This window comes from Coffea arabica, chromosome 1e (genome assembly GCF_036785885.1).
Source record: "Coffea arabica cultivar ET-39 chromosome 1e, Coffea Arabica ET-39 HiFi, whole genome shotgun sequence".
NCBI classification, from domain to species: domain Eukaryota; kingdom Viridiplantae; phylum Streptophyta; class Magnoliopsida; order Gentianales; family Rubiaceae; genus Coffea; species Coffea arabica.
The window spans coordinates 54,949,614-54,963,376 of record NC_092311.1 but is presented as its reverse complement, the minus strand read 5'-3'; the positions used below and the strand labels follow the sequence as shown (position 1 = coordinate 54,963,376).

At 37.3% G+C, this 13,763-nt stretch overlaps 2 protein-coding genes across 4 annotated transcripts; one reads left to right on the top strand and one right to left on the bottom strand.

The window, feature by feature from the left end:
• Positions 1 to 1,187: 1,187 nt before the first annotated feature.
• Positions 1,188 to 5,166, top strand: LOC113718425 (protein DEHYDRATION-INDUCED 19 homolog 7-like). Of its 3 annotated transcripts, none has more exons than XM_072065657.1 (5): positions 1,188 to 1,782; positions 1,926 to 2,116; positions 2,808 to 2,887; positions 3,153 to 3,392; positions 4,628 to 5,166. In XM_072065657.1, exons 1-5 carry the CDS (start codon positions 1,692 to 1,694, stop codon positions 4,737 to 4,739), a joined length of 714 nt encoding a protein of 237 aa, XP_071921758.1. In that variant the 5' UTR covers positions 1,188 to 1,691; the 3' UTR covers positions 4,740 to 5,166. The 3 variants fall into 3 exon arrangements, with proteins under 3 accessions (XP_071921758.1, XP_071921755.1, XP_071921752.1); XM_072065654.1 differs by having other exon boundaries at positions 1,905 to 2,116; positions 4,631 to 5,166; XM_072065651.1 differs by having other exon boundaries at positions 1,905 to 2,116.
• Positions 5,167 to 8,121: 2,955 nt separating this feature from the next.
• Positions 8,122 to 13,290, bottom strand: LOC113718406 (uncharacterized). Its single transcript, XM_027243317.2, has 6 exons — positions 12,682 to 13,290; positions 12,105 to 12,316; positions 9,447 to 9,726; positions 9,261 to 9,346; positions 9,077 to 9,168; positions 8,122 to 8,962 (listed from the first exon to the last, which is right to left on the bottom strand). Exons 1-6 carry the CDS (start codon positions 13,048 to 13,050, stop codon positions 8,706 to 8,708), a joined length of 1,296 nt encoding a protein of 431 aa, XP_027099118.2. The 5' UTR covers positions 13,051 to 13,290; the 3' UTR covers positions 8,122 to 8,705.
• Positions 13,291 to 13,763: the final 473 nt, after the last annotated feature.

Here is a 13,763-nt window from a genome sequence, read left to right as displayed (position 1 = left end):
GGAGAAAAGAAAAATAGAAAATCATTAGATGGAGAATATTAGATTGTTTAATTATATAAGAATTTTGAACATAATTAACAAACAATAGTAGATAAGGTAGTTGAAGTGATTCTATTGATTCTTATCAGAATTAAGCATTCAGTTAGGATTATTGTGTTGAAAAAAATAACACAAATTCAGCACTACTTAATAACTTCAACAAATAAATTTTCATTTATCAAACATTCCAAACATTTGAATATATAAAAAAGTTCAGATTTAACACTTTTTTATGTTAATTCATTAACTTTTGGCATGGAGAATTAATTTGCTATTTTGAACTCCATTCAAACTAAAATCTCATATCCAAAGACACTTGGGAACAACCTTCCTTTTTTTTTTTTTTTAAATATAAGTTGGGGAACGACTTAGTTAACTTCACTTATTCATGCAATGCTAGTAAATAAGAAAGAGAAATACCATCCAGCCACGTACCGATACAAATTGAACCAGCGATAATGAGGAAACAATCTAGGGAAAGTGATATTTACAATTGGAAACAAGTTAATTGAATATTTATATACCCTAATTCTACGCTCTTCCAAATTATGCGGAAATATCAGCTGACGATGCGGATGGTTCAAAATGAGAATTTACTTCCAAATTGTCCATCGCCCCAATTGCTGAAATCAAACAATATAGAAGATCTCGTAAATTAGCTTAGGAGGAAATGATTCCGTTTGGATGGTGTGTTTGAGAGATTTTTGAAAGGTGATCCAATGTGCATTATTATTGGATTAGTTAATTGCGGAGTGTAGTGTAATGATGATGGTTATACACTTGTACAGTGATAATTACATAGGAGCATAAAGTTTATTTTAAATATAATGTAGATAGTCAGTCGTTCATGACAAATGTTGAAAGGGTATTTTTAAAATAATAAATAATAATATTTTTTTTTAAAAAAAAATACCAAACCCATGTTTAAGTACGTCGAGACACACAAGTACTTTTTTCAAGGATTGCTTTAGCAGTTCTATTTGAATTAACTGGTTTTAGAGGTATTTTTAAAAAAATTTATCGTAATAGTGTATATGAAAAAAAAAAATTTATAAAAAATTTTGATATATTATATAAATAAAATATTATTTAAATTATACTATAACATTATATTTAAAAAACTTATTTTTTAAAAAATGACCAGAAGGACGAGCGGGTTGCAGAATAATAAATATGAAACGCGGGAAGCCATGGTGTGAGCAGTGAGCCCATGACACGCACGCGACGCCATCAACTCCAATTTTGGAATTGGACCCGTGTCTGCCAAGAATCCGTGTGGTAAAGGACCCGGATCCACCACCCGACGAAAAGTCCAAGTTATTCTCCTGTATCGTGTGCGCGTGCATCCCTTGTATTGACCTCGGCTTCGCTCTCCGGCAATCTCTCTCCGTCCCTCCTCTCAGTCTCTGTTGAAAAGGCAAAGGAGGGCAGTAGTAGACTAGCAGTCGCAGCAGCAGCACTAGGATAGAGTGTTTTTTTTTCTCCGGTAGCCCGTCATATTGAGACTTTGGCGGGCTGCCCAGCCGAGAGATGCCCCATCCTCCTCCTCCTCCTCCTTACCAGTAATCCGGGTACCCGCCTTCTATAGTACATACTAATAATCGCAATAACAAAAAACCCGCATATTTTTTGCACCCTCCTCAAAAACTTAGATGGCCGATCTCGACCAGGATTGGGAAATTCGGATTTCCACCTCCTCCTCTTCTTCAAAAAAGGGCACTGCTGCTTGTCTGCCTCCTCCTGGTCAGTATTATTAGTCATTTATTTTAAACTTTTCTTTCTCTCTTTCTTTATTATTATTATTATTATTATTATTATTTAGGGGTAGGGGAGGGGGGTTTGAGTTGATTGATTTTTTATTTTAGAGGTTATTAATGTTGGAGCAGACAGTTATATTGATGTTGAAGAGGAGGAGGAGGAGGAGGATGCTGAAGAGTACGATGACGACGTCGATGATGACGACACCGGCTCTGATGAAAAGTTGGGATTGGCATGCCCCTTTTGTTCCGAGGATTTTGACGTCCTAGAATTATACTGTCATGTTGATGTCGTCCATCACAAGGAGGCCAGAGCTCAAGTAATTCCACTCTTTCCTTTCTGCAATTTTTTTAAATTTATTTTTTGGGTAGAAAAAAGTATTGTAACAATGTTGTTAAGTTCGCGCCAGCGCACAGCTTAAAGACATTTCAGTTTAGGGGAATTTATTTGTTTGACCTACTGAATTTCATTGCTAGAGACTAAAAATTGGGAATCTAAACTGTGGAAGACTCTTATGTAGTCCTTTGTCATTACTATCTTTCAAAAGTTTCAATTTTTTTTTTATAATCTGCTCATTCCGAGTTCGATGATTTATCTTTGTTTTTACAAGTGAAGGTTGTTGTTAATCTCATTGGTGACGTGATCAACAGGGTCTTTGGTTGGGTTTATTCTGTATTGGGCTCCAAATCCTACTATACTGCTTGTGTTGAGCTTTTTTTTTTTTGTTGGGTTTGCCGGGGGGGGGGGGGGGGGGGAGGTGTGCTGGTGTTTGGCGTAGGGAATTTGGGGTTAAGAATGCTGGAATTTCAGGTAAATTTTCTTTTTCAACGCAAAGGATTCGGATAGATGATAGGTCCATAATCCTTGTGGCCTGTTTTTTTTGCTCTCAATCCAGTTAGGTTGCATCTGAAGTCTTTTGTGTATCCAGGCATATGTACTGGCATGCACTTTGTATTGCTTTGCATTCTGATTTTAATCATGCTTTTGATGGAGTTACTTTGTTTTTACAGATTTGTCCAGTTTGTGTTTCAAAGGTGGAGACGAACATGGCTGTACATCTAATTACTCAGCACGAGACTATCTTGAAGATATCCTTTACAGTTTCTTCTTCTTACTGTTGGTTATAGTGTTTCCCTTATTTATCTTGCAGCAATTTCGTTTTTTTAGAATTCCCCAGTCATCGTAATTTAGTGGATCTAATTTTCATATTTTTCATGATAATCATATTGTACATGTGAATGTTTTTCACGTGAATGTTTAGCTGGATTTTTCTTTTTGCAGGTTGTGAAGAATTTTTCTGTGGCGATAATGTTTTAGTGGTTTAAATTTTTGTGCACCTTGACTTGGTCTTACATTCTTTGCAAAAAGAAATTCCGCAATGGTGGGTCTCATCCAGCCCTTTCTTCCTTGAAAAAGGAGTTATGGGATGAACATTTGCACTCACCTCCTAAGGGTTCTCGCGTCAGTTCTTCTTCTGCTGTAGAATCTGATTCTCTCCTTTTACCGTTTCTCTACAATCCTCAACCTGAAATAGTTATACCTCTGATTGAAGGAAGCTCATTAGGGAGCGATTCACCTGATAGTAACTTAGAAAGGTATGACCAGATTGTTTTTTTGTTCGGTTTTCAAATCCGTTACCTCATTTTATCTATTCTAATTGGTTCTGCTTCGGACCTGGTTGGTTGACTTGTACAGCCTATGCTTTCATCTCTCTTGAACTGTAACATTGGGATTGAGTTTTTAGATCATTATTTATCAAGATAATCTATATCTTCTTTCAAAGGCATATTGATGAGGTTTTGGAAATAAAGATGGCCTGACAACATTGACTATTTATTGAAGGTTTTCAGGTGTAGCTTGGTAATATTTCACTTTTTATTGACATTCATATCCAGCAAGCTGAAAAATGAAAGCAATAAGGATGAATCTGCTTATAGAAACGGGTGTTGCCCGTGTGTCTGTGCTTTTAGCTTCTTGTGAACTAAATGGGCAATGATGGAGCGGAAACAAATTTGCAGGATCCTGATACAAAGTGCTGAAAATATCATGAGAAATTTTTTATGGATAGAATAACATGTATAAAGGGTATTCAGATACTATATGGCTGGTACATATTGGGGGTAAGATGGTGTAGACTTGAAACTTTTCATTGTGTTTGGAGAGTAAATTATTTGAGATAAATTTGTGAAAAATACTGTAGCACCTTTTTGATGTGATGTATGTGAGATAAAAAGGTGATTGAAAAATGTGTTGATGATACAAGCACGTCAGTGTGCAGGTGGAAATAATATGTAATCCAAACACACTTGTACTGTGCAATGTCATCTCTTTCATTCAGACGATAGGGGTTCAGTGCTTCAATTTTTTTGAACAACTGATTTTATCTTTTGATTTTGAAAAAGCTAAATACATTTTTTATTTTCAATTGCTTTTCAAAACCTGCTTTTAGGTTTTCTAGATGCCAAAGATCTGATAATCATAAGCAGCAGAAAATCTACTTCTAGGTTCTAATTCTGCTTTCAAGAATCAGAAGCAATTCAGAACAAGGCCAGAAAATTGTTAGGATGTGAATTCAAGCTGTTTCCTTCTTTCGTTCTTGTTTTTCTTTTACTTTTTGGTGAACACTATGGATGCATAACTGTAGAGGGCTAGCTCACCAGATGATTGATAAAAACAGCATGCTTGAGATATAAGTAGTTTCATGTATGACTGCTTGTTAATCTTCAGAATAGCAAAGTTCCAGTTCTCTTCTGGTAAGTACTCAGTGTTTCTACATATCATTGCTTATTAAAACAGTTTTGATGATTGGCGTTGTTTTATCAAATTGTAGCAGCGGAAATGTCAACTTGTCTGCTCTTCCTGACAAGGATGAAGAGAAGGCTCAGAGATGTGAATTTATACGTGGCTTATTGGTTTCCACCATTTTGGGCGACCAACTCTGAGCAGGAGAATTGGATGTCTGGTTGTCATTTCTCGAGTGTTAACCTAGAAGCCTGTGACTGAAGCTGCATCTTTTTGACGTCATGATGGATATAACAAAAAGTATTAGGCTTGAATTAGGAAGCTGCTGATGCATGTCATAAGTCAAACACCATCTGTTTGAGCTATGGCTAGCTGGCCTTGCCTTTCTCTTCTTTAGATAGCGCTGTTGTTGAGCAACAGTGAAGAGTCCTAGGTGCTGTTACACTTTAGTCGAGTTGTGAGCGGTCATTTATGTAATATGAGCAGCTTGGATGATCAAATTCTTTTAGTTCAAGGTGTCCCTAGTAGCACATTGTTGTCCGTCCTTGTAGTTAGCTGATACTTATGAATGTAAATTCATCTGTCTACATGGAATTCCCAGAAAGCAGGCTTATATCTTTACTGTCAGATTCACTTATCTATAACACTATATTCTTCAGATAATCAGTTTTACAATTGAGAATGCCTTGATTTTTTAACCTTTTTTGGGTGGGTGGGGGAAAGGGGTATTATATTAGATTGCTCCACAATTGGAAGAGGAAGGGTACATTTTTTTTTTGGGAAAATTGCACAAATCATCTCCCACATATTAGCGATGTGAAAATTTAATCCCTGAGAATGAAAATGAGCATTTTTAGTCTTTTACAAGTAAAAAATGATCAATTTTGGTCCCTGTTAGCTTTTTCGTGTGAATTCTTGACAGACCCAGTCATGAGAACATCACGTGACCAACTTTTGAGGGACAAAAAGGGCAAGTCATTCAGATCTCGACCAAAATGTAGAGGACCGGTATCTTTCTTCCTTCAAAGCACTTCAAATCCCTAAATTTCTTTGAAGTTGCCATGGGAGAACCACCAAACTTACTTGGAAGGCCAAGTTTCTGAGCACCGGCGGACTGACACTAGTGAAGAGGTTGGGACGGATTTCAAGACGAGTCAACTCACCCAGTTGGCTTGGTAACTCGCCGAACAACTGATTATTGCCAAAGTCTAAGACTTTGAGCCCCTGAAGCGAAACAATTCGGGGTGGCAACAAAAATCAGCAAAGAAAAAATCCCATAAGTTTAGATTTTGGTTAAGATGAGTGACTTGCCCCCATACCCTGCTGCTGCGGCTCCTCCTCCTCCTCCCACAACCAAAGGCGCAGCCGTTGTTCGGAGAGGAACGGGCGTAAGAAATCCAATATTCTTCTGTTCGCATCGCAGAGGAACGGAAACCGATATTCTTTCGGAGACAAAACTAACCTACCCAACAATGGAGGTGGTGTCAAGGGCTTCAATTGCATTGGTGGCTGTCATTTGCCTCGTTTTAGCCACTGCTTTCCCCACTGCCGCTGCCATGGCTAATGCCCCTGCTCCTGCTCCCACCAGCAGCGACGGTACTGCGATAGATTAGGGGATAGCCTACGTTCTGATGCTGCTGGCATTAGTGTTGACATACATCATTCACTAAATAATCTTTGGCGTGCTTCTTCATCAATTATCATCTTTATCACAACCTTCATTCAGAATCACTTATACAAAATCTGAAGGAAGAGGGAAAGCAAATGGAAGAAGCAAATATCCAATTTTCAACCAAATTCAACATTGATTTTTGACGGCACATTAGACAGAAGAGGCAGCATTTATTCAAAAATTTGGACTTGGTTGATGATTTTTATTTTAGTTTTTTTATCCTTTATCATTTTCCAGAGTAGCCAGATTTTTTTTATCGGGTTTTTGGTTTGTATAGTTTCTTCGTAGTTTTCTTTTCTTTTTTTATTTGATTTCTGGGGTTTTTTTTTCCAATTTTTATTTGGTCTTTCAATTTTTTGTTTAAAAAAATATAAAAAAAAAGATGAGTGACTTGCCTTTTTTGTCCCTCAAAAGTTGGTCAAGTGATGTTTTCATGACTGGGTCCGTCAAGAATTTATACGGAAAAGCTAATAGGAACTAAAATTGACCATTTTTTGTTTTTAACAGACTAAAAATGCTCATTTTCGTTCTCAAGAACTAAATTTTCACATCGCTAATATGTAAGAGACGATTTGTGCAATTTTCCCCTTTTTTACATGGATGTCCTCATCCTGGCCCGGGAATACTATACCCACTAACAGGGACCGTGTCAAATCCTGCATCATCATCCGGGTGCGGCCCATTATGAATGGACGGGCCTCTCCTGATGCTCCTGAAGTCCATTTTGACAGTCCTGTTCAATGGGCTCCATAGGGTTTAAACACTCTGTGCCTGGGGGAGCTGGGCTCGAGGAAGGCTTTCTTGTTCTCTGTGCGTGCTAAAATGAAAAATTGATTGGGACGCGCCTTGCTCCACTTGTGGTGTTAGAATCTCAGGGCAAGTGATCCAGTCATTAATCATTGTGTATTGTCCCTCCCCTATAAATACTGTCACCAACCTTCATTAATCATTGTGGGGGCGTTTGCAACTTTGCCTACTTGCGAAGTCCGAAATTATGGGATTTGGCAAAGACGATTTAACAGACGGGAAAAGGAATCTTTATTGACCGCCTCTTACTGTAGTTGATTGGGAATGAACTCTTATGTCCTTAGTAATGTCGCTACCAATTAGGCATGGAATATTTACTACTTTAATTCCTTTTTAGAATGGATTTTGTTTAGGAAGGATTCTAAAAGTAAAAGGAAAAACAATTTCTGTATAAAAGGAGATTAGAGCCTTGGAGGGACGTTGTTTTTGCGATAGCTCTATCCCTCTTTCTTTCTCTCTCGTAATCTTATTTCTTCCGTACTTTTCTCTTGCTACTTTCTTCTCCAGTTGAAGAATAATCAAAACTTTTGATTCTACAATAACTGTGAGATCTAATTTAGTTTTATTGTTTTATGAGTTCATGAGTATTATATATTATTTGTTCATTTTCAAGATTTTTTTTGTATAATTAAATAACTTATCACTATTTGATTGTCAGAATGATCTATTGCCATCTGAAACATCAAATCCGTAATTGTTTGATTGTTTTAGTATTTGTGACAAGTGATGTAATTTAATTGCATTAGGGATTTTCGAATATATGTCACAGGAATATATAATCTAATTTAAATAAACTGAATATGTATATTAGTTAGTTAAAATTGAGTTTTTCTAATTCTTAGCGATGTTAAAGGCTTAAATTCTATGATTGTATTTAGGGTTATCTTTTAATTAGAGAAGTAACTAATGGTTGTATTTTAATTGTCGAGAAAGCAAGGAAAAGCTAGTTGTTTAGAATTTATCAACAATCATAACCAATTCATTCATGAATGTGTGAATTTATCATTGCATCAATGGTCAATTAAAAGAATCAAAGCTGAAATTAATCCTTTGACTAGGAATCTAATTATTGGCATTAAACATAAAGAAAGTGGACATTGCAATTATTAAACAACAAATCTTGTATAGACAACTTCGACAACAATCTAGTATATATAAAGGCAACAGGTATGGGGTCTATATGTGCAAATCCATGAATACATATGGTTCAAACTTTTTCATTACTGCAACAATAGCTGTCAAGTCTCTTAATACTGACTAGAGAGCAAGATTCTGTAACAATGCTTTGATTACCAAAAGTTTCAGCCACCCAAAGAGGCGAGACAACAAGCCATCCGAAATTAGAAGTTGCCTGTGTTTCTTCTGATATTTGCTCAGAAGACCAACCCTAGCACAAAACAACCCGTGTCTACCTGTAAATTGCTAATCATCTACAAATAATCTGGCGCATTATCAACTCCTTGCTGAAGCCGCGAGGACATTCCAACTCTTGTATGCTACTTGTTTATAATCCACATGGGGCAGGAGGTTTAAAGACACCCGCGCACCTTTTTCTTGTAACACTTTCAGTCAGGTGAGTGTTTCCTGAAACCATTTTAGTTCCCAAAATTGTTTGTCCCAAGGGGGACTTCTGAAACACTATTCATTAGGAAGATACATGTAGCACATAAATACATCTCCAGCGTTATCATCTCCACTGAGAGTAATGAGCACGGAAAAATTGGTAATCGGGAAGAGCAACTTGCAACTGCTGAAGCCAATCACCAGCGGCTTGCAGAAGAGAATTCTCTTGCTCACATTCATGAGGTCCACATGGATTCAAAATTGAACCTTTCAACTTATAAGAAGCAAGTCCAAAGACTGGTAAAGAAATTTTTGAAGATGCATCAGCAAATGGATGGACTTTCCTACAACTGGAACCATGAAATTGTGGCTGACTATTACCTGAAGAAATCAAGGGAAGAAAAATAGTTGGTATCAAGAGGCAAGCAGGACAGCACAAAGAGAGAGCTCCAGGAAAACAAAACACACATACACAGAGAGAGAGAGAGAGAATACTTCTAGTGTGTGTTGACAGGTAATGGAAGGTCAGAAAAGATGCATCCAGATCCCGTAATGTTGGACCCATGGGTATTCTATATATTGGGTACCTGCACCAAATTTATTTTATATAGTGAGAGCAAGAGCCAAAACACAACATTGATAAAACAAGCATTATATGTTTCGACAAACAAGAATTTACCATGCTACAGAGATCCAACTAGAGGGGAGTAAATCGCAGCTCCTACACTTTCTCAGTTCTGGAAATTGAGATGCAAGAACTGAAATCTGTGTGAATCAGGAGAAGGGAACAAGAAAAGACCAAAGGTAGAAGTTTTAGGCACAGAAGTGAATGCAATTGACTTTGAAATTCAAGAAGCCAAGTAACCTTATCAACTAATGGTTTACGACGATGCGGCTGCTCTTGTTCCAAATACTCAAACAAGAGTTGTCCAGGTGAATTACAAATTTCAGCATCATCACTTGATGAACTCGTAACAGATTTTTCTCTCAATGAAAGTCGATTTAGTCGTCGGCTATTCAAGTTTGCGAGGAGGTGCTGATTCCGCAATCCTTCAGCTTTGGATCTCTTATCTGCTTCACAGTCGCTGCTGCCACAGCTACTGTTCTCCCTTGATGACTCAGCATCACTCTCCTCACAGGTCCTCCTGCCAAAAAAAAAATGTATGAACAGTCTTTCAATGATGTCTCCTATAAGAGGAGCTAATCATCTATAAAAACAATAAAAGCATCATATATAAAGATACCATTACATGCATCAGGCAAAAAACCAATTGGTACATTTTACGACCAAGATTTGCAGCACAAGGCACAAAACAAGAAAAGCCTCTTGAGGTGGCTTTTTTGTGAAATCAATTGCTCATAAACATGTGCTTCATATATTTATCACATCTTGTAAACATACATAGTTTAGTGCATGATCACTGCTAATTTGTAGGTTGTGGTGGACAGAGAAAACTACACCAGCAAGTATTGACCCATGTTGTTGAAGACGTGCATCCAAGTTGCACTGATAGCACTAGATGCTGAAAGGATTCAAAAAAGACTAGTCTCACAAGTTCAATGTCAACTTTTCTCTTTAAGCGCAATTAGATGACAACAAATGAATCACAAGTTCTCCACATCATTGCATTTAGCAGGAGAAAGCATCAACATTTTCATCAAAATCCATAAAATTTTCCATAAGAGTGAAATAAACTATATCTGTCAGAGGAATTCACGACACAATCAGTTTGAAGAAGTATCTAACAAATAATTACTTTCTAATGGTGTAATTAAAGAGGACGTGACAAGAATTAAAAAAGTTTTCATGGATGTAAGCTACAGTATCTCCATGTAGCATGCATGATTTATGAACATATTAGCACCATCATGCCTGGTGGAACTAGAATCTCAAAATACTGAAGCAGAATATGACAATCTGCTATAATTTACTATGGTAATAGCAGATCCTATATAAGTAGAGGATATAAGTAGAGGAGTGCTGGAAACATAGAAAGCAAGTTTAGTCTGTTTGTAGCCTGTACCATCAACCTGCAAGCGTGAACACAACTTAGGGAGGTAGATAGGAATATTTAACACATTGTAGGGGTAAAGCCTAGTCCTAATCAGGAAACACGGTTTTTCCTGTAAACATAATAAGAAAAATACTTTCTTTCAATTGACTCTTGTGCAAGTTTGTAGTTATTCAAGCACACATATATGTGCGGACAAACAATCTTCATGACATGCTATTCTCCTACTTTGTTACATTTTATCAACATGTATGCAGATTCATACATACACACATCGATACACAAAACATGATCAACCGACAAACAAAAACATGTCATGCCATCGTAACCTTCTTTTTATTTTCCCAGTTTCTAATTCATCAACAACTCAGGTCAACTCAAAAGTGTAATTTAAATAACATAGATTTCAAAAAGTTTCAGAATTATAGGAGATATGTGGAAATTTTTCCAATGGGCATCTGCTATGAGACTAAAAGTATCACAGGATGAAATATGAGCCACATTTAGCACATGGATTTGGTTGTCATCTTAATGTAATGATGCAAGTAACAGGAGTGGGGGAAAAACTATACCCATTAGATACATGTGCAGTTACCGCTTTGATTAGTGCAAGCAAAAACCAAAAGATGTCACAATGTCTTTAATCAGGGACCAACAAATGTAATGCCCACTTGCATAGACTGCCATGACTAGAAAAAACTTCAACCATAAAGTGTCAAATGTAGGAGGCAGAAATTTTTACGTAGATTTTACCCAAAAATTTTGCCTTTACTGTCAAGAACGCTCCGGTAATTCTCAGTGAATTACGGCCAGCCAAATCTATCAATCAACTAAAGTGGACGACGTTGACGAGGAACATAGAAAGAAGATAGAATTATAATCACTAAAATAGTTGCGGATTTTCTTCAAACTGATTCCAACCATTCCTCTTTCCTTACTACTATATATTGTGTTGACAATCCGCGAAATGGTTTTGATGTCCCAAGAGACATATGGAGTTCCCACTTGTCTGCTTTTCACTATGACTCTCTCAAGATAACCAATCAAATATGGTCAAAAACAATGGCCCAAAACAAATCCCTGGGACAAATTTTACCTGGATGTATCTATAAGAATCTGATTGAAGTCGATTATACTAACAAAATATATGTTGTCTGGGCCTCTGACATACTTCAAATCAGTTTACATGAGTGTGAGATGTCAAGAAAAAAATATATCAATTAATTGACTCTCGCAATTAGTTGACTCTCACAATAAGAGCAGCATCAGCCCAATTACAGCTAGATACCAACAAAACATGACGAGATCAACAATGATCAGGTTCCTATAGCATCCTGATTAAGAGTAACAGTAAATCACAGCTGCAACTGCTCTCATACCGAAAACACTAGCAACAGTATTTGGCAGAAAGAAGAAACTAATAAATTATAAGCAAAGATCTAGGCAAAAATAGGAAACTCATAAGCAAATGTATATTAAACTCATCTAATATCTGTTACACAATAGCTTACCTAATGGTTGAACGGGGCTTCAACGGGTCAACATACAATTGTATACCCGACAGGAAGGGCACATAATATTGTTTGACATGGTCTTTCCCGTTCAACAACAATGGCACTCCAACTCCATAGACACTCCACTCATTAAATGATTCCCATAGATCCCCGAGGCAATAGAAAGGATGCAGCTCTGCTTCCTTGGTTCTCCGTACCCTTGCGTATGCCTGTTGGCACAACATTGCCACGAATTAATAATAAGTAAAACAAAAAACTGCAAATGCAATGATGCTTAGTTTCAATTGGAAAAACGGATGGCAGACACCTAAGCAAAGCAAAAGTCACAATTTATGCATTATATGACCCAAATTAAAAACTTTAACCTTTGCACGCTGTTAGCTAACATTACAGATCAATCGAACAATACAAAAAAGAAAAAATGAGATAAAAATTGTAGTTATGCTCAGGATGTGGTCCCTCTAAAACAATCTGAGCATGGAGTTAATACGAATTTTGGGTTATCCTAACTCGTTTGTTTCCAGCTGCATTTTCTGATAAACCAAGTTCTTTTTTTTTCTGGGTTAATTTTTACCTCAGACGAGTGGTGGGCGGTAATGAAAGGGGTAACCGACTCCAAAAACCGATCCAAGTTAGTGACGCTGGGAGCTGGAGGTATTGGAGGCGAAGGGGAGCGAACTGAGGACGGTTTGGACAATGTCGGCAAGGAATCGTCGGAGTCGGTCCGATTCCCGGCGTCCAGAGATGTCGCCGCGGTAGCGGCAGAATCCGACTTAGATGCCCTTTGCAGCTGAGCCAGCTGCTGCTGTCTCTGTAAATGCTGTAGCTGCTGCTGCTGCTGTAAAATCATCTGCTGCTGCTGCTGCTGCCTCATCGCTGGGGGATTATAAAATCTGTCTCCGCCATGGCTCCGCGAAACGGCGAAGCCTCCGGAACCCGACATTGCTGTAAATTGTTATACACGTTATGAATTACGAAAGTATCTGAATAGATTGGAATAATTAGGGTAGTGATCAAAACGATACTGAAATAACAATGGAAATCAAGTGAGAAAATGTCAGTAAATTTTGGAGGTTGGAAATAATTAGGGTTTTGGGGGAGGTTTTGGAGGGGCATTCAACTCTCTGTCTCTTTGAAGGGGGGAAGCCCAAAAGCTAAAGGTACAAGTACACCAGACTGCTTTGCAAATGGCTGCCTTGAGTTGTACTTTGCTTATAGATAGTAGTACAACCTTTTTTATTAAAAAAAAAAAAGGTTTTAACTTTGAATACTCATAGTACAAGTCATTGATGCATTAGACTTAGGCTTCGTTTTGGAAGTTGAGAATTTGGACAGAAAAGAAAAAGGAAAGATGAGAAAGTTTATTTCCTTTGTGAGTTTTTAGTAAGAAAGAAAAAAACGGAAATGGGAGGAGCTTTCAGGAGGATGAATAGTAGGTAAAAATTTTCCTCTCAAATTGGATGGAAATGGAGGGAGAGTTTGAGAAAACTTGTGAAATTTTTTAAAAATACCTATTTTATCCTTAAAAAGGTCTTAAACAAATATTTAATATCTTTCATATCTAAAATCATTCCACTAATTCTCAAAACTTCCAAACAACATAACAATCCCTTCTTTTCTCTTCTCTTCTCTCATAACTTAAGTTTTCCCTTCTGC

Bases quoted from the DNA above. Each gene is read 5' to 3' on its own strand.
- LOC113718425 (XM_072065651.1), top strand. From the start codon at position 1,692: ATGGCCGATCTCGACCAGGATTGGGAAATTCGGATTTCCACCTCCTCC. The intron at 2,888-3,152 runs ATCCTTTACAGT...TTGGTCTTACAT, and splicing joins CACGAGACTATCTTGAAGAT to TCTTTGCAAAAAGAAATTCC. The intron at 3,393-4,627 runs GTATGACCAGAT...ATCAAATTGTAG, and splicing joins CCTGATAGTAACTTAGAAAG to CAGCGGAAATGTCAACTTGT.
- LOC113718406 (XM_027243317.2), bottom strand. From the start codon at position 13,050: ATGTCGGGTTCCGGAGGCTTCGCCGTTTCGCGGAGCCATGGCGGAGAC. The intron at 9,347-9,446 runs GTTACTTGGCTT...TGATTCACACAG, and splicing joins GTAAACCATTAGTTGATAAG to ATTTCAGTTCTTGCATCTCA. The intron at 8,963-9,076 runs GTATTCTCTCTC...TGATTTCTTCAG, and splicing joins CCTGTCAACACACACTAGAA to GTAATAGTCAGCCACAATTT.